The sequence below is a fragment of the Orbicella faveolata genome, unplaced genomic scaffold (assembly GCF_042242905.1).
Source record: "Orbicella faveolata isolate gen_17 unplaced genomic scaffold, um_ofav_v1 contig_26, whole genome shotgun sequence".
Taxonomy (NCBI): domain Eukaryota; kingdom Metazoa; phylum Cnidaria; class Anthozoa; order Scleractinia; family Merulinidae; genus Orbicella; species Orbicella faveolata.
In genome coordinates this window covers 2,355,921-2,379,499 of record NW_028301554.1, presented here as the reverse complement: position 1 = coordinate 2,379,499, position 23,579 = coordinate 2,355,921, and the positions used below count along the sequence as shown (strand labels likewise).

At 40.6% G+C, this 23,579-nt stretch overlaps 2 protein-coding genes across 2 annotated transcripts; one reads left to right on the top strand and one right to left on the bottom strand.

Annotated features, from left to right (window-relative positions):
• Positions 1–1,938: 1,938 nt before the first annotated feature.
• Positions 1,939–15,470, top strand: LOC149107613 (uncharacterized). The gene is made up of 3 exons (XM_089296412.1): positions 1,939–12,247; positions 13,702–13,832; positions 14,883–15,470. The coding sequence occupies exons 1-3, from the start codon at positions 1,955–1,957 to the stop codon at positions 15,034–15,036; spliced, it is 10,578 nt and encodes a 3,525-aa protein (XP_089152538.1). The 5' UTR covers positions 1,939–1,954; the 3' UTR covers positions 15,037–15,470.
• Positions 15,471–19,664: 4,194 nt separating this feature from the next.
• Positions 19,665–23,416, bottom strand: LOC149107612 (uncharacterized). The gene has a single exon (XM_089296392.1). It carries the CDS (start codon positions 23,316–23,318, stop codon positions 19,665–19,667), a length of 3,654 nt encoding a protein of 1,217 aa, XP_089152518.1. The 5' UTR covers positions 23,319–23,416.
• Positions 23,417–23,579: the final 163 nt, after the last annotated feature.

The window sequence follows — 23,579 nt, the reverse complement described above, 5'->3', positions numbered from 1 at the left end:
CAATAGCGCCTCAGTCAACTCTCTGTATTTGCTCGAGAAAATAGAACGCAAAACTAATCGTTCCGATGTATTTTGGGACTAAAACGTCCAAGTTTTGTCTCAGAATCATTTCTTTTTCGTCACTGGAGTCAGAGTTAAGTTTCGATTCGGAAGGCTCCGAAATAAACTTCGATCGAGCAAGTTCGACAACTGTGAACTCACTGCTTAGAGCTTTGAGAGCAATTTACAATATTTCAAGCGACGACGGGGAAGACGTCTTTGCGGACGAGCTGCTTGTATATTAGGAATGGAAAGCTAGATACGAAGTGGAGGAGCAGGCAAACGAAAAGCAGGAAAGAAAACTCAAGGACTGCTTTGGATGGTAATTTCGTCAACTAAACGTAAGATTCCCACGCGTGTTTATAGCCCGTTTACATTTGTCCTTACCGAGAATGTATTTTGTCAAGGTTCTGTTAAATCCAGTTTGTGTTTTACTTTCAGTTGAATGCTTCATGTTTATAAGAACGACGTACGTGTTGCAGTTTTCGAGACTTGATGACCTCCAAAACATTGGCTTCGATCGATTGAAAATCGTATTGTTTGGACCTGTATTTTTGAAGCTGCGGGAAGCAAGGCGGAAGGAAACATTTCATACAGTTACCGATTTCACATTGCCACACGTTTTAAGTCGTAACTCCAAATAACCAATGTAAATTGTTCTCAAAGTTTGCAGTGAAATTCGTCGGATAAGCGAAAAGGATGTGTTCCCTAAGCGGTCCGCAGATAATGTTACGCGGTCATATTTTCGACGCTATTGCACAGAATCTTTGTCGCACTGCTGATTTCCAAACCTTCGAAAAACTTTGTGAGTCTAACAATTTTGTTATCATGTAATTCTAGAGGATTAATCTTCGACTTTCATCTAAATCGAAAGAGAAATAAGTGTTGGTTAGCGGCGTACAGTTGCGACTATTTACATATCAGTATAACGCTTCTTGATCATGACCGGATCACACAACTTTGCCGGTTATGTTATAAATATTGCGGGATTGGAAGATATAGGTTGTAGGTAGTATTTCTACAAATTTCTGGTTAGCTTTAAGCAGAAAATTTATGAAAATAGCGTTCGAAAGTCTGCGGAACAAATTCCAGCGAGAGTTTTTCAGTGGTTCTCACAGATTCAGTTCGCTTGTTTCGGTTCGACAAAATCAACCATCGTTTACGTCTTTATTGCGCCATTAGCCGATCATCGTCAGTAAATTGTACAGTATATCTTTCTTTAAATCTGGAATATTGCTGCAACAGCCGATAGCACCTCTGGAAGGCGTTTTCTGCGCACTTTTCGAATGTGTATTGCACCATCCTGAAGGAAATGAGAGGAAATGAGATATCCAATCTTCCTGGGTAGACGTCACAAGAGCCGCTGGACCCATTCTCCTCAAACTCGGTCGTGAAACAAAATGGCGGTGTTTTGGAGCTATTTTCGAGATTTCGTCGTGGCACAGCAAATCGAGGATTTAACGGAATTCAAAAATTTTTTCGCAGAACTATTTCAAATAATAAGTAGATTCGTTCTAGCGAAAAAAAATTTTTGGGGTTAGGTGCACTTTAAGTTATAATTTCACATGGCGGAGTTTGCAAAGCTGATCTGCAGACTATTTTAGAAATCCGAGTCTCGAATTCCCGCCAACTACAAATAAGTTTGACTTCCGGTGAATGCTGACTGGCTCATAAAATGACAGTTTGACCACACCTTAGTTTATTTAAATGAGGGGGCGGTTGGTGGCTGGTTAAATAAATGTATCAGGCGTTTTTCTTTTTCCTTTCTCCCTTTTCCCTTCTTCTTTCAAAAAAAAAAAAAACGCCTGATCGCAGGTTATGCCGATGCAGCACAGAAGGTTTTCTAGAGCCCTTATGTTTCGTTTGTTAATGGAACAATTATGCATTAATCTTTTACAGGGACAGAGAGGAACCCATGAAAGATACAAAATATAACATCAGTGAAGATAAAAAAGTCGGCAAAGATGATGCTACCATTACAAGTTTTGTCGACGATGCCGTGAAACTAGTGTTTGAAGAAGAAAACAACTTGGAGGAGAAAGCAACAAGTGACGAAGAGTTCGATTGTAGCTCTGTAACGGTATCGAGCGAAGGGGAAAGAAAAATTGCCGCACTGGATGAAAAATCAAGACGGCTTAAAGCTCAGTTTGCCGAGGAAAACAGACTAGCTATCGAATCTATGGACAAGATACGAGAAGAGATCAAACAGAGTCAGGAGAGAGAAGACGCCATAACCAATGATATAGAGGAGATGAGACACAGACAGGATGAAATCAAACAAGACCTGACACGCTTAGATGAGATATCTAAAAGACGAGAGCGCGAGGAGGAAAAGTGGAAAGCGAAGATCGATAAAAAGAAGAAGAAAATTGCACGAAGACTGGAGAAGGTACGGGCCCATCGGCTTGAGTATCAACAGGAGACAGAAGCTGAAAACGAGAACCCAGAAGACCAGAATGGAGCAGGACGTCAAGTGGAACAGGAGTGTAAAGATGCAACTGAAGCAACCACTTGTTGTCTCGAGGAGGACGCGTCCAATATCATTTTATATGAGTCCCATGAGGTTAAGGAATATAGCAGCGTAAAACAGCTGGAAAAGAAGCGAAAACAACTTCGACGTCTGGAGAAAATGGAGAAAAAAGCTATCAAAAGAGAGAAGTTGGAACAAAGAGAGCGAAAAAAGATCGAAAAAGAGAAACGAAAAGTTGCTCGTAAACTTGAAAAACTAAGAGTTAAGAATTCAGCAGTGACTGAGAAAAGCCTGGTGTCCTCCCAGTGTGTAAATAATCAAGTTCAAGAAGTTTCTAGTGCCAGTTTACTGCAGGAAAATTCTGAAGAACCCCAAACAGTTAATCAGACTGAATATCAAACCACTCACTTCACTTCGGCTTGCGACGTTGACCAAAAAGAACAGGATGCCTCAAATGAAGCACCTGATCGAGATCCAACAGAGGGACATTTGTCGTTACACGCACTTGAAGTCCGACCCAATGTGTCTAACGGGGTAATACAGGCATTTGGAGATTCAGAGCTCGACATATCTGAAGATATGAAAGAGCCAGTTTTGGACAGCATCAGTTGTGAAACAGAAGTGGCAGAACTTGCTCCAGAAGAGGTGGAGACTTGTATGTTTAAAAGATCATTAAAACTTCAAAATGACAAGTGCGTGGCTACTGAAGGTTCTGTTGGAGAAGAAGTGAAAACGAAACCATACAACGAATTTGTTATGGAAAATTCAAAGGAATCCAGCCGCTCAGGTGGTAATCAAATGGACAACGAGGATGCCTCGGAAGACGTTGAGATCGATTGTCTAGAGAAAGAAGACACGTTGAAAGACATATCAGTGGAACTCTTCAGTATCGAAGAAGAGTTGGGTCTGATTGAACCCCACAACAACCCTAAATGTGGTGGGGAACTAGAGAAGAATTTCAAGTCAGAGGAATGTGCATCGAAAACAGCTGGCATGGAATATGATGAGTTATCTTCCTTACAAGGAGAGATTCTTGTAAACAATTCCTTTGAGAGGGAGATCGTTTCAACAGCTATTGTTAGGGCTAGTGGGAAGCTCGAAAAAATGTCTGGCTTTTTCGCAACAAATATCCGCACATTGGGGCCAGCCGCAGAACGTTTGGATGATATATCTGTCTGCAGTGTGATGGCTCGCGACGAAATCCCTCCCCTATGTTTTGACGGTAAAGAAACATTGGCAAAAAGCGATGCTTTTGATCAAATTGATGGCGGGGACCAACATAATGACGGCCCGCTGCAGTGTTTGGATGATAGAGACGTGGAACTGTCCACTCGTTCCAATAAAAACAAGTGGACCGGAGATTTACTTGAAAAGAGTGTACCACGGCCTGAATATGTCAAAGAAGATAGCAATGATGAATTTTTGAATGATGGAAATGATGATACCATCGATATGACATTGAGTGATGAAGGCTTTGACCATGGCGATCCCAGTCGTACAGGGAACCGGAGGATTATAGCTAATGAACCTTCTCCATTAATGCGAAAAGTCTCTGGTAGGTTTGCACCAGGTGGAATACAACCTCTTTTCAACTCACATGGAACTGGAGAGTTCAACTCAATATTTGAAGATACAGTTCCTTCAGAAGAGGAAGTGGAAGACAAAGTACGGGGTGAAGATGGCCAATTTACCTCGGAAGAAAATTCCTCTCTCGACCATTTGGAAACAGGAACTCTTGAAGATGAAACGTTGAGCCACGACCACGGCATAAGCTTCAAAGATTTACCCAAGGAAATGCAAGAGGCGCTTTTACAGCGATACGCTGCTTACACTGATGTAGAGGGGGCTGAAAACGTACAAGTGGATATCGTCTATGAAGAAGTGAGTCGTCGCTCATCTGACCCAAACTCATTCTCTATCGCCTGCGAAGAGGCCAGTGTCCAAACTTGCGACCAGGAGAGCTGGATGGAACAAGATATCGTTCAAGAAATAGATGATGCATTTATTAAGGAACCATCTTTAAGTGAGGAACGCCCGTTAGCCTTCCTTAAATGTGATGAGATGAAAATGAAACAAGAGTCAGTAGATGATATTGAGACAAGACCTGAAGTAGAGCTGGATGGAGTTGGATGTGATCATCATGATCTACGAGACAGCATTGACGAGCGCGGAGTAAAGGAGTTTTTACAACAACCATTAACAGCAAGCGAAGCTTCATCTGTTAAATCTTCGTCTGTGCATTTACCAGACCTTCAAAGCTCAACAGCTGGACGTTATAACAAAGCTGCGCTTCCTGAAGAAATGAAACCCATTCCGATGAAAGCAGCTTCCACGTCAAACACTTCAGAAAATTCGCCCATCAGTCATTTCCATGAGTGTTCAGACCGTTTCTCTTCACACGAAAAACCGTACAATTCGCAGTCAACTGCAAAGCGTAATTTTCAAGAGGACGATTTCATTGCCGAATTTGACGACTTTTTAGATGAAGTTGGAGAAGCCTTGGAAGTGGCGGAAAACCAAGGTGATGCAATGACAATTGACGCACAATCTACAGTGGAGTCTCCTGATAGGAAAACGCAGGAAGTGCTTCCAGATCATGGTAATAACAAATCCATGGAGAAGTTCAGAGGGTTGAAAGAAGACACAACTTCACATAGAGACATTTACGAGGATTTTAACATTTCACTGCTTATTTCAGACAGGGATATAAACAACAAACCTCTTGCAGAGTACAAGGAGGCATTCCATTATAGCCATTCATACAAGTCTGGTAATGGAGAAGATGTAAAGAAAGCCTCCCTGGATAGAAATTTTCATCCAGTTATTGATACACCGAAAGAACTGGATTCCTCAGCTCTATTTAATGATGCATTTCAATCTGACTACTCCGGTGATAGGGATGACTATACCTCGGAAAGTAGAGCTTCCAGCGTTGGGAAAACTGTGCTGGAAAAAACGAACGACCAAAATCTGTTTCTAATGTCAGAAAATAAAGACGTGCATAACAGAGGTGAAGTTTCTGGCTTTGCACATTGCATGGAAGGACCTCTCGCTGAGACAAAAGTGCAAGATGAGCAACACCTTTTAATGGATCTGGATGCTACGAATAAGAAAAACCAACAACTGATGAAGGAAAACGCACAAAATGACGAAGGTTCTTTTGATGAAAAGGCAGGTTATGATTCCTCTAAAAATACAGTTGAAGTCGGTAGTATCACAACTGATACTTCCCGAGCAGATGGTGCCGTGGAAAGAGCTGACGACGAATCTACTGTCAGCGAAATTCAAGAACTGCTTCGTGAGGAAGATTCAAAAGTTGAGAAATCACATTCTATGTGTGATACCGGTGATGAACTTGATTCTTGGGGCTCAATAGATGATATGCCACCAAGTGATTCTCATTGTGTTATTGGTGGCATGGAAGAATCTGTCTGTGGCGCTCCATACTTATCTGATGTTGTTAATAAAGGACCTAACCAAAAGAATAAAGAAGAAGACAGGGAAACTCTTGAACTTAAGACTAGCCCAGCATCAGCTTTAAAGTCTACAGCAGCATCACCAGGACGTCATAGAGACAGTTTACTTTCCCCGCGCAAAGACGAAAATATCTCTGTTGTTGGTGAACGCGTCAAATCAACAAATAATGAAGTATGTGCTCTTGAAATAGAAAAACGTGCAAAATTGGATTCAGTGGGTGATTTGGCTCTCCCCAGGGTCAGTGGCGTCATGAAAGGGGTATCCTCTGCTCATCAAGATATTTCAGTTTCCCGCATTGATGACGAGGTCTTGGCGGTTGGCGAAGAGTTTCAAAGGATAGAATATCACGAACAGTCTGTTCTACAGGTAGCTCCTGGAATGGGCAGAAGCTGCCAGAAAGACAATAAGGCGGCTGCTAGTGACGTTAAAGCTAATGGTGGTGATGGATTTGTGTCAGTTGACTCAATTATGGATGAAAGGTTAGAAGCTTCACTGGAAGATAAATTTTCTCAAGTTGATACACCATCTAAAGAGGTCAGTCAGCGTCCCCATACTACCAAAAGGCTTTTATCAGGAAGAGGAAAAGTGACGAAGTCTAAGCTCAAAGAGGATGAGTTCATAGACGACTTTGACCGTTTACTTGACGAAGTTGAAGAAGATATACGAACTGAAGAAAGCATGTCGTCTCCTAAAAGCAATTCTCGTTCTTCAGAAACTAAAAAGGCAGTTGAGGAAATTGAATATCAATCAATCATTGATGTAGAAACTCTGGATGAATCTGTCACGTGGCTGACTGATATTGACAACGATGAGTCATTGTTGTCGTCGTGTGACGAGGAAGTGGCAGCTATCAACGATAGCATTTTAGAGGTGATTTCAGAAAACGAAGAAGAACCAGATTCCTGGGACGCTTTGGACGAGCTTGTTGACAGACGATTTCAAAGTCGCGATTCTAGCTTTGTCAGTTTAACCGACGGAGAAAACAGAGTGACAGATGAACGCAGGCGAACTAACTACCAGCGAAGGATAGCAGCTGTAGTAAACATCTCGGAACATCTTCTGCATCAAGAGTTACTGGCAGCTGTTAAAGCAGCGGCGTGTGAAGTTACTGAGATTGACGTCTTGGAAGATGAGGTAAAGCAAAACGTAACGAAACATCATGTACACCATGATGATATAAAGAGCCCAACGGAAAACAAAATGCAAGCGCTTGTGACCAACAAAGAAAAAGGTGTTACTGTCAGTGGAAAAAAGGCAACAGTTGGAGACGCTATTGAAAAATTGAACAAACTGCATTCAATGGTCACTGACATACGACAGCAGCTAAGTGGAAGGAATGGAACTAAGGGACAGAGATTTGCTGTAAAAAGAGAGGTTAATACAGTCCCAGTTCTGCTGAACAGCATTAGTGTTCTTGATGATAACATCGGAGAAATGGCAGAAGAATTAAAACAGGCAACTGGAAAGAGTAACAAGGGCTCAGTCAAAAGCGACGAGCATGTTGGGACGGAGATGTTAGAGGAAAGCAGAAAAGAAAACGCAAAAATGTTGGTTGAGATCACTATAATGCAGGAGGAAGTCGAGGCGTTTAAGAAGAAGAACGAATCTTTGCATTCTGAGCTTGAAACGACAAACGCTGAGTTAAAATGTCTTCAATCCAGGGATGAGTACAAGCAAAGAGAGTTGACAAATTTAAAAAATGATTTTGAAAGAAAGGAGAAAAAGTGGGATGAAGCAGAAGAGAGCCTGGAAAATGCTCTGAAGGACAAGCTAGAGTTATTGGATGATGTTGAGTATTTGGAGGACAGCTTGAGGTTTAGACGGGAAAACAATGAGAAGTTGAACAATAGAGTTGACGAGTTAAATGAGACCATCAAAGAATTCAAGAAGTGGGCTAAGATGGATAATAAACGACACGAATACGAACATTTACGCGAGGAGGTAGAGTTATTGAAGGGATCCCTGGAATTGTCTAATCAACGAGAAACGTTGTTGAGATGCCAGGTGGATGATTTGGAAGGACAAGTATCTCACTTTAAACATTGTGAGCAAACCTTGAAAAGCAACTTGGACACTGTAAAAAACGAGAAGTCGAGGACAATAGAGCAACTTGAGAAGCAGCTGAGTACAGCTGAGAATGAAAATACCAGAATGATCGCAGAGCTGTCAAGGGCATCAGATAAGGAGAATCTGCTGAGCGAACTTAAAAAAGAAAACATGAAGGTTATAAAACAACTTGAAGATCAGTTGAATAAGCTTACGAAAGAAAACTCCACGCTTAATGCCGAATTGTCCAAGGTATCAGAGAAGGATAATCAAATGACTGAGCTCAAAAGTGAAACGACGAAGGTCATAAAACGTCTTGAAGATCAGCTAGCGAACCTTAACAAGGAAAATCACAACCTGGCCACAGAATTGTCCAAGGTATCGGAGAAGGATAATCAAATGACTGAGCTCAAAAGTGAAACGACGAAGGTCATAAAACATCTTGAAGATCAGCTAGCGAACCTTAAGAAGGAAAATCACAACCTGGCCACAGAATTGTCCAAGGTATCAGAGAAGGATAATGAGATGATTGAATTAAAAGGTGAAACGTCCAAGTTCATCAATAAACTTGAGGATCAACTAGCGGCACTTAAGACGGAAAATTACATGCTGGCCACAGAGCTGTCCAAGGTATCGGAGAAGGATAATCAAATGACTGAGCTTAAAAGTGAAACGACGAAGGTCATAAAACATCTTGAAGATCAGCTAGTGAACCTTAAGGAGGAAAATCACAATCTGGAAAGAGAGAGGGACAATGAGATGAATGAATTTAAAGGTGAAACGTTCAAGTTCATCAATAAACTTGAGGATCAACTAGCGGCACTTAATAAGGAAAATTCCACGCTGGCCAGTAAATTGTACAAGGCATCAGAGAAGGATAACCAAATGCATGAACTAAAACGTGAAACGTCGAAAGTCATAAATAAACTTGAAGATCAGCTCGCGACTCTTAAGAAGGAAAATTCCATGCTGGTCACAGAATTGTCCAAGGCATCAAAGAAGGATAACCAAATGATTGAACTAAAACGTGAAACGTCGAAAGTCATGAATAAACTTGAAGATCAGCTCGCGACTCTTAAGAAGGAAAATTCCACCCTGGCCACAGAATTGTCCAAGGCATCAAAGAAGGATAACCAGATGAGTGAACTACAAAGCGAAGTGTCGAACGTCATAAAACAACTCGAATATCAGCTAGTAAGGCTTAGGAAAGAAAATTCCACGCAGGCCATAGAACTGTCTAAAGTCTCGGAAAAAGATAAACAATTGACAGAACTCTGCAACCAAGTAGAAAACTTGACGACTCAGAACAAGTTATTGCAAGATCAAGCCGTGGAAGCCAAAAAGCAGTCTTTTGATGAATTGAAATGTCCGCAGGAAGAAACCAGTGAACTTGAAGAAGACAGCATGCGTTCGAGGAGGGGTCGCAGAAGTAAAAGCTCCGATATTAAAAAGTTAAGGAAACGCATTCGCCAGAATGAGCAAGAACTTGAGTTCTTAGGTAGATTTATTCGACAGAGAGGTCTTGAGTTTGGGAGAAGACCACAATACCACATTGATCAGGATCCAACAGACGGGCCTGATAAACTGTCGAACGTAAAAGACACCTTAAACCACGAGCAAGAATATGGAAAAGATAACCAGGACACAAGCCAAGTGCAAGAAATGGAAAAGATCATCGAGGGCATCAGAAAATCTCTTCGACAGACGGAAAATGAATTGCAGCAAACAAAGGATGCGTTAACACTGAAGACAGACAGGACTGAATTTCTGGAGCGTCGAGTTGAAGAGACAGAAAGGTTACTTGAGGAGACAAGCAGGCGTCTAAGACAGAACCAATACAATTTAGAACAGACTGATGCAACTTTGAGACAGCAACTAGAAAGATCAGCAACACTTGAAAATCAGTTACAAGGAATGGAAAATGCCAGAAACACTGCAATAACATCCATCATGAACAAAGATCAGGAATTGAAGGAGGCCTTCCGCAGGATATACCAAAAAGATCAAAGGATTGATGATATAATTGATGAGTTAAAGCAAGAAAGATTTGATAAAGAGTGTCTTAAAAGAGACATTGAAGTGAAAGAATCTAATGCTGTTAGAGAGAGAGGACTATTAGTAAGACTAAGAGAACTTGAGAATCAGTTACAGCGGACGGAGGAGCTGAAAGAAACGACATCAGCCTCTCTTATGGACAAACAGCAGGAATTGGAGCAGTTGTACCGCAGCGTAAGCACCAAAAATTCACAAATTGATGACTTAACACTAGAGCTGAAACAAGAAAGGCTGGACAAAGACTTTTTGAAAAGGACCATCGCCGTTGCGGAGTGTAATGTTGATAAAGAGAAGGGACTTCTCGAGAGATCAACACAACTCGAAAAGAAGTTACAGCAGACACAAGAGCTGAGAGAGAAAACGCTAGAGTCACTTAAGAATAACAAGGAGGGATTAGAGCAAGCCAATGATAAGATTGATGAACTAAATCAAAGGTTAAAACAGGAAATATCGGATAAGGAATGTTTGAGAAGGGCCGTTGAAGTTACGGAATGTAACGCGAAAAGAGAGAAAGGACTGTTGGAGAAACGAAGAACCGAGCTTGAGATTCGGCTACAAGAAATGGAAAAGCTACAAGAAAGGACCCAATTATCTCTTAAAGACAAAGAGACTGAGTTACAGCAGGTTTACACCAAGCTAAGCAGAAAAGACGATACAATTGACGAGCTAAAGCAGGAACTAAAACAAGAACGGTCTGAAAAAAGAGAATTGAGAAAGGCCATGGAGAGAAAAAAATCTTATGTTCAGCGACAAAAAATACTCCTGGATGGTAGAGAAAAAGAGGTGGAAAGTTTGAAGGAGCAGCTTTGTGACTACGAGAAGAAAGTAGAAAAGCTAAACGTTAACCTGAAGCAAATGAGAACGGAGCTAGAAGTAGCTGAAGACATCTTGACTTACAGACAAGACAATGTTGGTAATGCGGGTATCTCATCGCGAATACAATACGATCACTTGCAAGTCTTTCCCACAAAGCAAAGCAGGCATACCAAGGGGAGCTTCAAAGAAATAGGATCGTTAATGGTACATGTGGCAGAACGGCTTAGTAAGCTAGTGCAAAGGCAGAAAGAATTAGATTCATCAGCTGTGTTACTGAAACAGAAAGAAGCTGAAGCAAAGCGTGTTGTGGAAAGGTTAAGAGCAGAATTGAATCAACGAGGTGATGAAATAGAAAGCGTGAAAAGTTCTCTTTTAAAGAGTGTGACCGAAGTAGAATGCATGAGAGGTCGCCTAAGAGAAGTCGAGTATGAAAATATTGATCTCAAGAAAACTCTTGCAGACGAGAGTGACCAAGTGAAGAAGCTAGAGATACTTGTCAAACAACTTGAAGGAGATGTACAAAGAGCGCACAGCTCTTTGAAGGACAAAGACACCACACTGGAGGAAACTAAAGAGAGTTTACAATTAAAAAGGTCGCTTTTAACAAGCATGGAGGCCAAATTGTGTCTAAAAGACAATGAAATTGAGGAATTGAGAGTAGTAAATAAGGAAGGAGGTTTGGAGCTGGAGCGTGTGCAGACATCTCTTAAAGAAGTAAAGAAAGAGTTGGAGATTTCTTCATCCATTATCACAAAGCAAAATGAGGAGTTTGTCCATCTTAGATCGAGTGTGAACAGAAAAAACTGGGAAGCAGACAAAATGAAGTTTCGGGTGGAACCGACACAAAATGAGGTAAAATTGTTGTCAATTCAACTTGAATGTGCCAAGAAAGACAAAGAAAGTCTTTCACGGGAACTGGCGGCTGCTACCGTGCGTTTGGAAAACGAGCAATTCTTGGCAGATCGACAGAAGAAGACTCTTCAGGAGCAAGTGGAGTCTGGATTAGAAGATCTGAAAGGTAAAACCAAACTTATTTGGGACATGAAGATGAGCCTTCAGGAGTCCACAGCTCGGATCTCAAGACTTGAGGCAGAAAAATTAGAACAAGAGGAATGCTTTAAAGACTACAATAGAAAATCTGTGCGTGGAGTCAAGCAGCTGAAACAGTCTTTAAACATGGCAAATGAAAATGAAGGTTTGCTTCAGTCCGGGATAGGATCAGCAGAACGCGAGATATCTAAACTGAGAAAAGAAAACCAAAGGCTAAAGTTTGAATTGCTGCTAAAGGAAACTGGTGAATTCCCTCAAGATGTGATAGATGACACATTTTCTGGGTTATTTAAGGTAGGACTTACCTTTGTTGTAACTTGTTCTTTCGGCGTTCCAGGGGCGTAGCCAGCCTTTTTGCGTAGAGGGGTTCCTAATGTATATTGCTTGCCCAAATGACAATCGAGTGCCGGAGGCGCTCTTTACTAGGGGGTCCGGGAGCATGCTCCCCCGGAAAATTTTTGAATTTTGGGTCTTCAGAAATGGCGTTTCCTTGATTCTGAGCGCAAATTTCAAATAATTTCAGAGCCAAATGTAGCCAGCATTTCTAAGAGGAGATTGTAAATCTCGCTTCCTGAAGAGATGGACCATAATAGAATTAAAAATGAATAATACAATAGTTGTTTAACATATTACATACTCAGTCATTAAATGCTGTAGACTTGTGATTTACCGTTCCCTCAGCTAGGATATCAGAAAGAAGGAGGCGCCGTGGATGCTTCCGTGTAAAAATGTCGATTGTTGTATCAATGTCAATTTGCCTACCATGATGGATGTTTATTAGCGCAAGTCCAGACTCTCGCTCACGGGTCATGGTCGCCCTCAGATAAGTTTTCAGTCGTCGCGATGTACTGAACAATCGCTCACGTTCTGCAGACGTAATTGGCAACGTACATAAGATACGTAGCAACTTATGTACGTTTGGAAAGAATTCATGGTTGCATTCTTCTGATGCCTGAGCTACATTGCTGGGTAGGTCTTGATCCACGTTTAGCCACTTGCCCCGTCAACAGAAAAGTTCCACATCAAAAACCTGGGGTAATGGTAGGCCATCTGCATAGTACTGCAAAGCGGCTTGTACAGGGTTTCCTTCTCGAGAAACTAGCAAGGCTGGAAGTAGGCACGGGAGGCTCGTATGATCCGTCCAATTTATGCACCCTTATAATATTGTAACCTGCGATATAGCATGTGATGCCTTTTTAAATTGATTTTCTTTTGTTCTTCTTCAAAAACGAAAATCTCGTCTCGCGGAATTTCGAAAGGGGAGCTCCGATACTTTTTTCCTCTTGAAATAAAATCCATTTTCATAACCCAAAAGGGGGTTTCCAGAACCCCTGGAACTCTCCCCTGGCCACGCCCCTGCCGTTCACATTTGACACCCGGAGAAATGAGCTGATGGAAGAATGTTTAGCTCGCTGTTTACACCATGATTTCGAAAGAACATTTACTTTCCTGTTCTGTTAAACCAGTTTATTAGCTGGCTCAGTCAATTATTTCCTGTGAAATGTTTGTTTTTTATGGAAAGGTCTATCGGTTACTTGAGATATTTGGATCAGATTTGAATGGTCCATTTGAACTATTTTGCGCAGCTTCTGTATGTTTTACCATCTCGTTTAAAAACTTTAGGATATTTTACAGAGGTTTCTTGTTATTAACCGGTTCTCATTGCCCCATGGTTCCACCAGCTGTATATGCTGGTTTGTGACACAGCGTTTTAGTTTAGTTTTCATTTTTGCCGTTTAAATTACCAGCAGACCGACTTGGACGCCAAAAGACAAGAAGTGATCACCAAGCTGAAGCAATTGGAGACTGAGGTTAAAGGAGACATGACAACTGGTTGTCATGGAGAGATGCATGAGCTGCAGGAGTCAAGTGATACGCGGTCAGTAAAACTCAGTTAAAAGTTCCGTTGATACTAAGTGTCAGATGCTGCGTTCATTCTAGGGAGGGGATTGGATCTTTGTACCGTCTCTACTTATTTTTAAGTAGTTAACCTTTTTTAAAGCCTCACATACAGAGCCCGGTAAGGTAAGAATACGACAGGACTTACGGCTTTTTCCAGAATGAGCCTGAGATAAACACTTTCCCAGGGAAGAAAGGTTGTCTTATCTTAAGATATCGATCAGGGAAAGGTTTCATTCCACTCCACTGATCAACTCTTTTTCGATTTGATCATTTATTATTTTTGACTTTTAGCTCATTTTATCATAGTAGGTGAAAAGAATGCGCAAAATATGCCATCCATATATGCACGTTGTGTCCCCGCGTATTTTATGTCAAAACATCCAGTATGGGATTTATTGGTAGTCCACCATTTCCCTATGTAAGGTCAAGAGAGCGCGCAAAATATGAGCCGTATTGTACGGTAGAGTAGTATTCTGTTTTTGTCATTCGCACGCACCTTATTTGATCGGTACAATTTTCATATGATTTATGATTGAGGAAGTATTTCAAAAATTATAAGGCGAAATACTAGAAAATGGTATAATAGTGAAAAAAGAAATCTCCTCTGGGCTCGGAAAAATACAACGCAACTCTCAAAGTATCCGCGTGTGTTATATGTTAAACCCCGGATGGAGGGACTCCCACATGAAAAGCTCGGGGATGCTAATCGTCTCGCTTAGAGATATAAATCATGGAGTCTGGTCTCACTTAAGGCGTTCGGTGCCAAACGCCACTATTTTTAGCCGTCAAAGAATGTTTTAGGGTGTACTTGAAGAAATGTTAACGAAAACGCTGTCATGTCCTTTTAAATTGATATATTTTAGGAGTTGAATAAAGTTGGAGCCACGCCCAGTTTGGTCTCCTTAAGCCTTAGGAGATTTATTAAAATTTTCCGAAGAACATCGGTAACCTATTCAGAAGAGGTGTCACCCCTTCCCGGGTTAAACTATCGAATAAGGTATATCTATTAAACTAATATTTTTTATAGGATGGAGATTGGACATTTGGACAAGCGTTTCTCATCGCAAGGAGTTGAAACTTCCAACAACAGTGCTGTTCTGTCCACAAGGGATCGAATCATGACAGATCCAACGGCACCAAGATCAGCTAAAAAACTCTCAGTTTTTGTATGCACTGCTTAATTACCATACAGCTGAAAGAAAACTTTATTTCCAACGTAAGAACAATTCTTTAAATGTTGTTATAGTGTAATAAAGCGAAATTGTTTAAGCCGCCGAAAAAAAGAAATTGTTAATATGAATATCGTTTTCCGTTTGTTTTCTCATAAATGGATTAACAGAGAATTTTCCACAACAGAGCAATTGATCTGATGTGTAATATATATATTTTTTAAATTTAATTTCAATAAATTATATGAAAGCATTCGTGATGTTTTAGTGTTTTTTTCGTAGCCTTCTGGGAAGCAACTCTAGATTTAGAAGACAATAAGGAGAATATTCCAAGGTTATGACAATCGGCCAGCAAAAGCAAGTAATCTTAGTCTCATTTTGTACAAGTTAGTCCGTCCACAAACGTTAAGTTTTTTGCTACGTCTTACGATGCGAGAGCGGCCACGTTTGTGGCTCAAAAACTTTCCCCAGTGCCCCACCCCTTTGCGTTCGAGCTTTTTCAAATGCCTTTTTGCTTGCAATCTTGACGAACTCGAGACACAAATATCGATGATGCGTCAGGCAAAGGTTTTAAAGTTCTAAATCCAAAATTCCACCTATTAATCCCTTTCAGTTCAATGCCTAATTATCCTAAATTGTTTCAAGGACAGACCAGTAATTCCTGAAAAAGAAAAATGTCCGTGAGGAAACTGAGTTCTAATCTCGCCTTTCTCGTGTCCAGTGCTTTCTCAGCATTCAATAACCCAATTGGCGGAAGCACGTGTATTAGCCTGATCTCGATGTCTTTCGATGATTCCCTGAATACTTCCGGTGTACCATATTAGGTCAAGATCGTAGTGTTTGGATCCGCGGTATATATTAGACAGGCGCAGTGAAATTTTCTTAGCGGATGTTGCTCGCGGATGGAGTAGGAGTTTATTAGGTTTGGGGAAAAGAAAATGCGATGGCCATTGTTTTAGAACCGAAAACTTCGTACAACCTCATATCCCGAACGGAGTCAAGCAATAACAAGCTTCTAGTACACGTGAAATTAACGGATTCTTGTTTACGAGCGCTTGAAGAGTATCATCTTGTTGAGGTAATTTGTAGACAGCGCGAGTCAGCAAACTTGTGTCTGTGTCCATATACTGTAGAACGAAAGGCAATGATTCTGTGGTGTTTCTTTGAAAAGTACTTACCGATTCACTTCATTGTTTGACCTTAACTCTCCTCTCACAGGTATCTTCAAGACGGAAGCCAAGTATTAAATTTTCAGGATTACAAGGGGTACGTTCTTTAGTTGAAATTTTCATGTGTCTTAAACTTATATCAAGGGCACCCAACGGAATATTTCGGTAAAATATCTGTTCGGATGGAAGGTTGCCTAAGAATTTCGAAATTTTTTTCCCAGCGACGCTCTAGACTTCTCAAATTTTTTCGGAAAACCATAAAGTTTCCCTAGAATTTTCGGAATTGATGTGCTCACTTTTATCATGTCCCATAATTTTCGGACGGTTTTGTTTGTTCTCTAAAATTTTCGTTTGGCTTAATTATTCCAAAAGCTGCTAAAAGTTTCGGTGAGCATTAGAGGTAATCAGGAATGTACGTGAACCTAATGAAAGATAAAGGCAATTGAGGTGATTGAGCTCGGCATTAGCCTACTTATCAGATTATTGGAGAAGTTATTTTTGTGGTCAGAGCATCTAAAACGATCAAATTATTCGGTTTTGACCGTAAAAAGATTCCTACGCCAACAACAATCCCTTGATCGGTTCAGAAACGCTCGTAAACCTACAAGAAAAGGTGTTTGTCCTTGTACAGTATATGCAGTGTTTCGTCACCAAATGTGAGATCAGAACGGAAATATAAAGAAAAGCCTATGTTTTCAGCTTTGCTTCTTTCTAAATGCCAGCAGTGCGTGCCTATTATGTATTATCACTTCTCCTTCCTCGCCACGTTAAAGAAAGCCATATATGCAGGATTCATCTCTGCTTCGTTTGTTTGACCCTGTTTACACCTATTATTTGTCAGCTCTCCAAAAACCTTCATTTTTTTAAGCCCTGAATTTGATTGAAGACCGGGATTTCATTAGCTTGTTCAATAAACAGATGGCTGTCTAGCTTGCTCCAGTTTCAGAGTTTGTGGAAGCCAGTTAGCCGTCATGTCAGCGTGTGTCCTGATTTTAACTTGCGCAAGCTTCTATTCCCATTTTTTCGCGCTTTAACTTTTTAGTTTATCGTATCTATAACAAAAATCTCGATCGTGATTGGTTTTCAGCGCGCCTATTTGTCACGTAATCCGCGCGCGATCACGTGGGTGTCCAATTACAGGTATCCAATTTGAACTTTTGTCGCTGGATACCTGTAATTGGACACCCACGTGACTCGCGCGTAAATTACGCGCAATTAAATGGCTTCCTTCGCACTGTTTCTTACAGTTCTCAAAATTTCTGAAAAGCGTACAGACGTTTTCGCTCAAAAGAATTTCTCAAAAAGACATTTTTAATCCCAAAATTTCTTATAGATACGATTAATTAGTAATTGGACCTCGTGTCGTACAATTCAGGGAGTAATCGTGCTCGTAATTTCAAATCGGCATCGCGCTTCGCGCTCGTCAGATTTTGAAATTACTCGCGCGATTACTCCCTAAATTGCACTCCACTCGGTCCAATTACTATTACTTCTCGGGCGATAATGGCGCGGCGACGTTATTTTATCGCGCGATAAAATTGAAAGACGTGTCCTTTATAGGGCACTGTGAAACTGACTTACAGCAGTCAATAGTGCTTTCGTAAATAAAACCACGCATAGAAACGCGGGAAATTCGGCCAATTTAGCGGTTTTCGGCTCAACTTCAAGGTGGATTACATTGTAATGCAAATGACAAAAGTTCAAGTATATGTGAAAAGAACAGTTCAAAGGGTAGTTGATTAATTTTACTTGAATTTGTCAAAAGGTGCGCAATTTTGTAGTTTCTCGTTTAAATTGTTTGTTCACAGATTTCCGTCCAAGTTTTCGACGAAGACTGGTGGTTTTTCGACCAGTTATCGTTGGTGGTCAAGTTTTGAGCTAAAATAGACAATTTAGCCATACAATGCTATTTATTCATTTCTCCCAAGTGGGTTTTTGAGAACTAACTATACAGCAATATACGACTTGAATTGATACGAAAAATTAAAATTACAACAAGGTATTAAGGTATATATATAATATGTATTGGATCTGAAAAATAGCAGGAAAACCCTAACGTGTGCAATGAGAACACACAGAGGTCCAAAATATAGTGTGTATATATAGTATGCACTATTTTATGTCTGGATGAAAATGCTAGATTTTAATGATTGAAGGCTAATTAAACATAGAGTAGAACCCCTATTTTCCCCGAGAGGGGCTGTTTAAGAGGGGTTGAACCGTACTTTCTAACCCTAAAAACTGCTAAGGGTACAACAATAGTGTTTACACCAGGTTATAAGACAACGCGGATAAAACCAATGGACCTGAACGTATTCCATGGGGTTAGCAATAGTCTGGCTAGTAGTATCCTGATGTTGTAAGGGCCCATTAACCGATTTGCTAAGGTCAGCCTAAGCACGGAAAATTTGAACAATTCAAAAGCTTTCACATTCGGTGACATTTATATATTTTTTTTCTTAGTGTTTAACACAATTCAAAGTAACAAACTGACAAAGTACAAACCAAAACAAACTAAACGAAAAACAGAAAAACAAGCACAAAAGAGAAATCTTAATCACCTCCGTGGGGCTTTCGTGAGCTTCGTTTGACCTTATCGAGCTGCTGGTAGTGTAGACTGCGTACGCGCTGATAGAGTAACTTCCGATAGATATCGTGGGGACTTTAAATGCTAAGGGAAATGCTGTTTCCATTAAAAACAGCTCTTTTTGACGAGTTACGAATTAAGCCAACGTTGGAAACAAAAAAATCATACTTTTTTCCCCGTAAATTACGAAGTTTTCAATATTTTGAAATTCTCTCAAAATCTGACCTTTTAGAAATGAAGCAAAATCTATGCATAGCGTAATATAGATTTAGGTTAGAATACTGAATCAAGGTATAAATCTCCACGAGGTAATATGCTTGGGTGACTTTACATTTTTTCAGATTGAGTCACATGACCATGCGCGTGGCCTGATGACTTCAACACTTGTGTAACTGATGATGGTTAAGATAAAGTACATGAAATAACCCTGAACTATGTACAAATGACAAGGTTATAAGAAAATAAATTTTCCTCAGCAACGGCTTAAAAAGATAAGTTAATGGGCCCTTAAAGTTGTAGTGATGCTAGTTATCACTCTAAAAGATATACCAGTTACCGCAAAGTGCCTACAAAACAACTCAACTTTTGTCTTCTAGGAATTAATAAGAACAGAACATATACGCACATTTCTTAATTTAAAGTCGTTACGAAATCTAACTGAAAACAGTAACTTATGATTCTTAGTTTAGGCAGATTTGGTCCGTCAAATCAAAGGCCCCAGTAGTTTCGTATAAATAATACTACAACTTGCTGCTTATCGCTGCCACTTAAAAAATCACAAATACCCTTCGACCTTCACACTTTCTTCGCTTCTCGGGCAACTACAGGAACATTCTATTGTTTAAATAGAGTGGGGCCTATTGCTTAATTATTCAAACTCTTTTTCACTTACTGGATACTTCATCCATAACAGTATTTTTAACTATCTTACGGAGGGAGAGAATGTCTCGGTGGGAGAAGTTTGGCTTCCATGTAGACCACTGCAAGTCTCTGTTGACAAATTCCAAGAACTGTTCGAAACATTTCATTACGTATAAACCACAGTCTTTGTCGTTTGGCTGTTGAGGGACTGTAGGATAGCTGACCTCTTCCACCTCCAGGGTCTTTTTTCCACCTTGTGGTGGTCTAGCTGACCACACGTCTTTAAGGTATCTAACTATCCTACGTTCAACAGTTTTTTGCTCCTTGTGTAGGGAATCGAGTATCATCAGCCTGATGCTGGAATCTATCCTGACGATTACCAAAATCCAATGGCGACTATTACACACGGGAATTACTAGATACTTCTTGGAGAAAATGTCTGTATTTTTTGTCCATTTCATTAACGCCTGTGGGTTGAATTGCGATAATTTCTTATAGAAACAGGAATTATATAGATATAACATCTTCTTTAAATCGCAATGTAGCTGATTTTCAGCGGCGTGGAGCAAATAAAAATCCAGAACGTCATCATTCATTTCTTGGTCTTTCTCGAGGCACACTGTAAAGCAACTGTGCACATCTACACTTCCAAAGCTGGTTTGATACGATAACAGACTGGACACAGGAAGAATGAGGACATCGTCACTTTCTGCTGACTTTCGTTCTTTGATGTTCAAGACGAGTGCTTCAAATGTTAGATCATCTATGGTGAGACTTCTTTGAGAGGTTGCAGCCTCAACGAAGGATCTTATGTAATAGATAAGGGCATTGAAGTTGTCGAATTTAAGCACCACTGAAGACCCCTTTTCATCTACCATTCCTCTCGAATTTCTTGCATGAGAATCTATTACATGCCATGTGGAATAGCTTGGTGCACAGGCAATAGTGTAGTCTAAAATTCGTAACAATAATCCAGTTGCTTTCTCTTTTTGACATTTTTCAAAGATGTCCTCTAATCTAGCGAAGTCATCATCGTCTGAGGTAGTGTCCCTTTTATCAATTGTCCCACCTACTATTTCTCTCTCTGTAAAAAACTGAAAACGGAAACATTGCAAGTCTTTAGGAAGTTCATCAAGAGCTAACTTAAGTCCACCGCTTGCGGATTTTCCAATGTAGCAAAGCTGGTTGAAATGTACTTTGTCTCCTGTGAGTAGGACTTGGTCAAGATCACTTGCTTTCCAGGACTCTACAGGTTTAACTGTAGTATATAGCAAAGAGGTAAGGGTTATCGATGAACACTGCTGTCCAGGACACTGGAAGTCCTCATGCCAAGACTGGTGAAAGGAGCCTCTGCACACTTGTAATTGGTCTCCATCGCTTTTTCCGTTATCAGACCAAGAGCCGCGACTGCTGTGGGTGGTTGATGGGTCAATATCATCTCCATGATCATCACCAGCGTATGACTGTCTTTTCTCCAAAATAACATTTACGCTTTCACCTAATTTACTGCCAGGTTTTTCACTTGGAGTCTTTCGTTTACATTTCCTCTTGGTTTGCGGAGCAAAATGGGTTTCCAGGTCGCTTCCACTGGAATTGCATTCTGGCAGAGACTGGCTGCGAAGGGACTTTCTGAAGTTTTTTCCGTCTTTCTTTTTGGTAGATTTCCTCTTTTTACCTGTCTTGGTGAGGGGAGTTTTCTTTCTTGGTAATGGAATCTTACCAGTAGGCACATCTTTCTTTATTCTTTCATGACTCTCTGAATTTGGATTATTGGCTGTCGTAACATTTGAACTCTTCATCTTCTTCCGTTGCTGGACTTCAACTTCGCCTTCATCTTTGGTTCTATGTTTCCGCGCTCTCCCTCTCTTTGAAACAGTTTGAAACTGAACAGGCTCTCGGAAAGAAGAACTTGGAAGCCACATGTCGTCCTCAGAGCTATATCCTTTGAAACGCACTTTGTACTCCTCGGAGTGGTACTGTCTATTTAGACGGACGTCAATTATTTTTTCAACCTCGTAAAATTTGTTGTCGTCAGCACACTCAGCAATTTGATCAATGCCTGTTTCACTACGGTTGTAATTTGCAAGCCCAGTCTCCAGGTCGAGTTGGCTCTTTTCAGATAACTTTGCTATGCCATCACTGTCGGTCTCAAGCACTACTTCCATTAGTACTTTACTGACTGGCAACCATCGAGAGACAAAAACAGAGCTCACAAAACCATACTGGTTACTTTCTACATCTCGGTAGATTATGCCTCTGACGGTGTGTCTGCATTTAGAACTGGTGCTGACTAGTTCTTTTCCATCTTCAGATAAGATAGACAAAATATGAAGAATGAAGTAGTCATCTTTGTCTGCAACTGCCACGTCCCTGAACTGAATTACATCGTGAGATGGGTCAATGGGTTTGAGAGAAGTGTGGAGGGAATTAGTAACCCAATGTCTGCGGCTTCGTTCTTTCGAGATAAACTCTCTTGGGATCAGCAACTTCAAAGCTTTCTTTATATGAATCGGAGAACCATTCCTTTCAATGTACCATTTAGATTTCCTCTCGCTAGGTTGTTCTGAATCTAGGTCCTCATCATCATCTGACTCCAATTCCTCTGTTTTATCTGCAGTCATTTGCTGCTCATCGTCGACTTCATCAAGTTGGGAGGGTTGTCTCATAAACTCGTCTTCCTCGTTTTCTATAAGTAGGCTCTCCATCACTACTTCGTTTTCTACACTGTTCGGCGTATTTATGTCAAGAAAAACTTCCAATTTATCATAAGACGGCGGTTGGTCTGATACTATAACGATCTCAGCAGGCTTGGTAAATCTGTAAGGCATTGTCCAACAACCATTTACTGTTAGGGTAGTCTCGAACTCATCTGGTAAGAATTTTCTTATAACATCCTGTGCCTGTTTAACGCCAGCTCTATGCATAGAACGCTGTCTTTCTAAAAACTCTTTATAGGTACATGGGTACTGGTATGGAGTATCATTCCCTTTGCGGACTTGGAAGTGGGACAATTTCCTATTGCTTGTGGCAGGGATTCGTATTCCTTCATATGATGATAACTCAGACAGAGCTTCGTTGATGAATGCCAGATCTTTCGTCTTACTGATCATATCAGCATATGTTGGCGAGGTATCTAGTGACTGGAGTTGATTGGTTTTGCCCTGCAACTGTCCAATGATCTTCTCTGTGGTAATTGTTCCGGATCGATGTGGCGAACATACTTCAGGTCCAAGATGCTTGAAGTGTAAGAACATTGCCAAGGAGTGTTGGCAGCCAGCAGAGAAGAGTAGTTCAGATGTTGTGTAGGCTCCATATGTAATGAAGTTTCCTCGCCTTTCTTTGATTTTAGCTGCATTTTTTTGGGAGTGGAGCTTCATTTTCTTGATTTCAAGGTATCTTTTCCAAAGTCGCAAGATTGTAATTCCTGTTGAGAGAGCCTTTTGGATTTCTTCTGGAGAACCATAGCTCGCATTGAAGAAAGGTTGAGTTAAAAAATGTACAGCAGTAATATAGAGGCAAGTTCCTTCCGAGCCCTTGACATATTTATGAAGCATATCGACAACCTTTAGTGTAAAGATTCTATTGGCCGTGTCTGGTCGTTGGTCAAAAAAACTTATTAGGAGAAGATCGTTTGCTGAGAATGGAACACTCTGACCTTTTTCTTTACATATATGCATCAGTTCATGAAGGTGATTGATTGTGGCTACAGCACTTCCACGTGCATCTTTGTAGAATGTGAGATTTCGAGTGCTATATTTCAGTACACGCAGAAATGTTCTCCTCAAATGGTCATAGTCTCCATACGCAATACTAGGCAGCTTCCAAAAGTATGGGGCAACAAATTTTTCATCTGGAACATCAAGGCCTAAATAGTTAATACCCTCAGCAACTGCAGATTCTGTTGGTGTCATGAGCTGCACAGATGCTGAGAGAGAAAA

What these genes read in the sequence shown, in the direction of transcription:
- LOC149107613 (XM_089296412.1), top strand. Translation starts at nt 1,955, where the DNA reads ATGAAAGATACAAAATATAACATCAGTGAAGATAAAAAAGTCGGCAAA. An exon ending in CATTTTCTGGGTTATTTAAG is followed by an intron (nt 12,248 to 13,701) that starts GTAGGACTTACC and finishes TTAAATTACCAG; the next exon opens with CAGACCGACTTGGACGCCAA. An exon ending in CAGGAGTCAAGTGATACGCG is followed by an intron (nt 13,833 to 14,882) that starts GTCAGTAAAACT and finishes TATTTTTTATAG; the next exon opens with GATGGAGATTGGACATTTGG.
- LOC149107612 (XM_089296392.1), bottom strand. Translation starts at nt 23,318, where the DNA reads ATGCATATATGTAAAGAAAAAGGTCAGAGTGTTCCATTCTCAGCAAAC.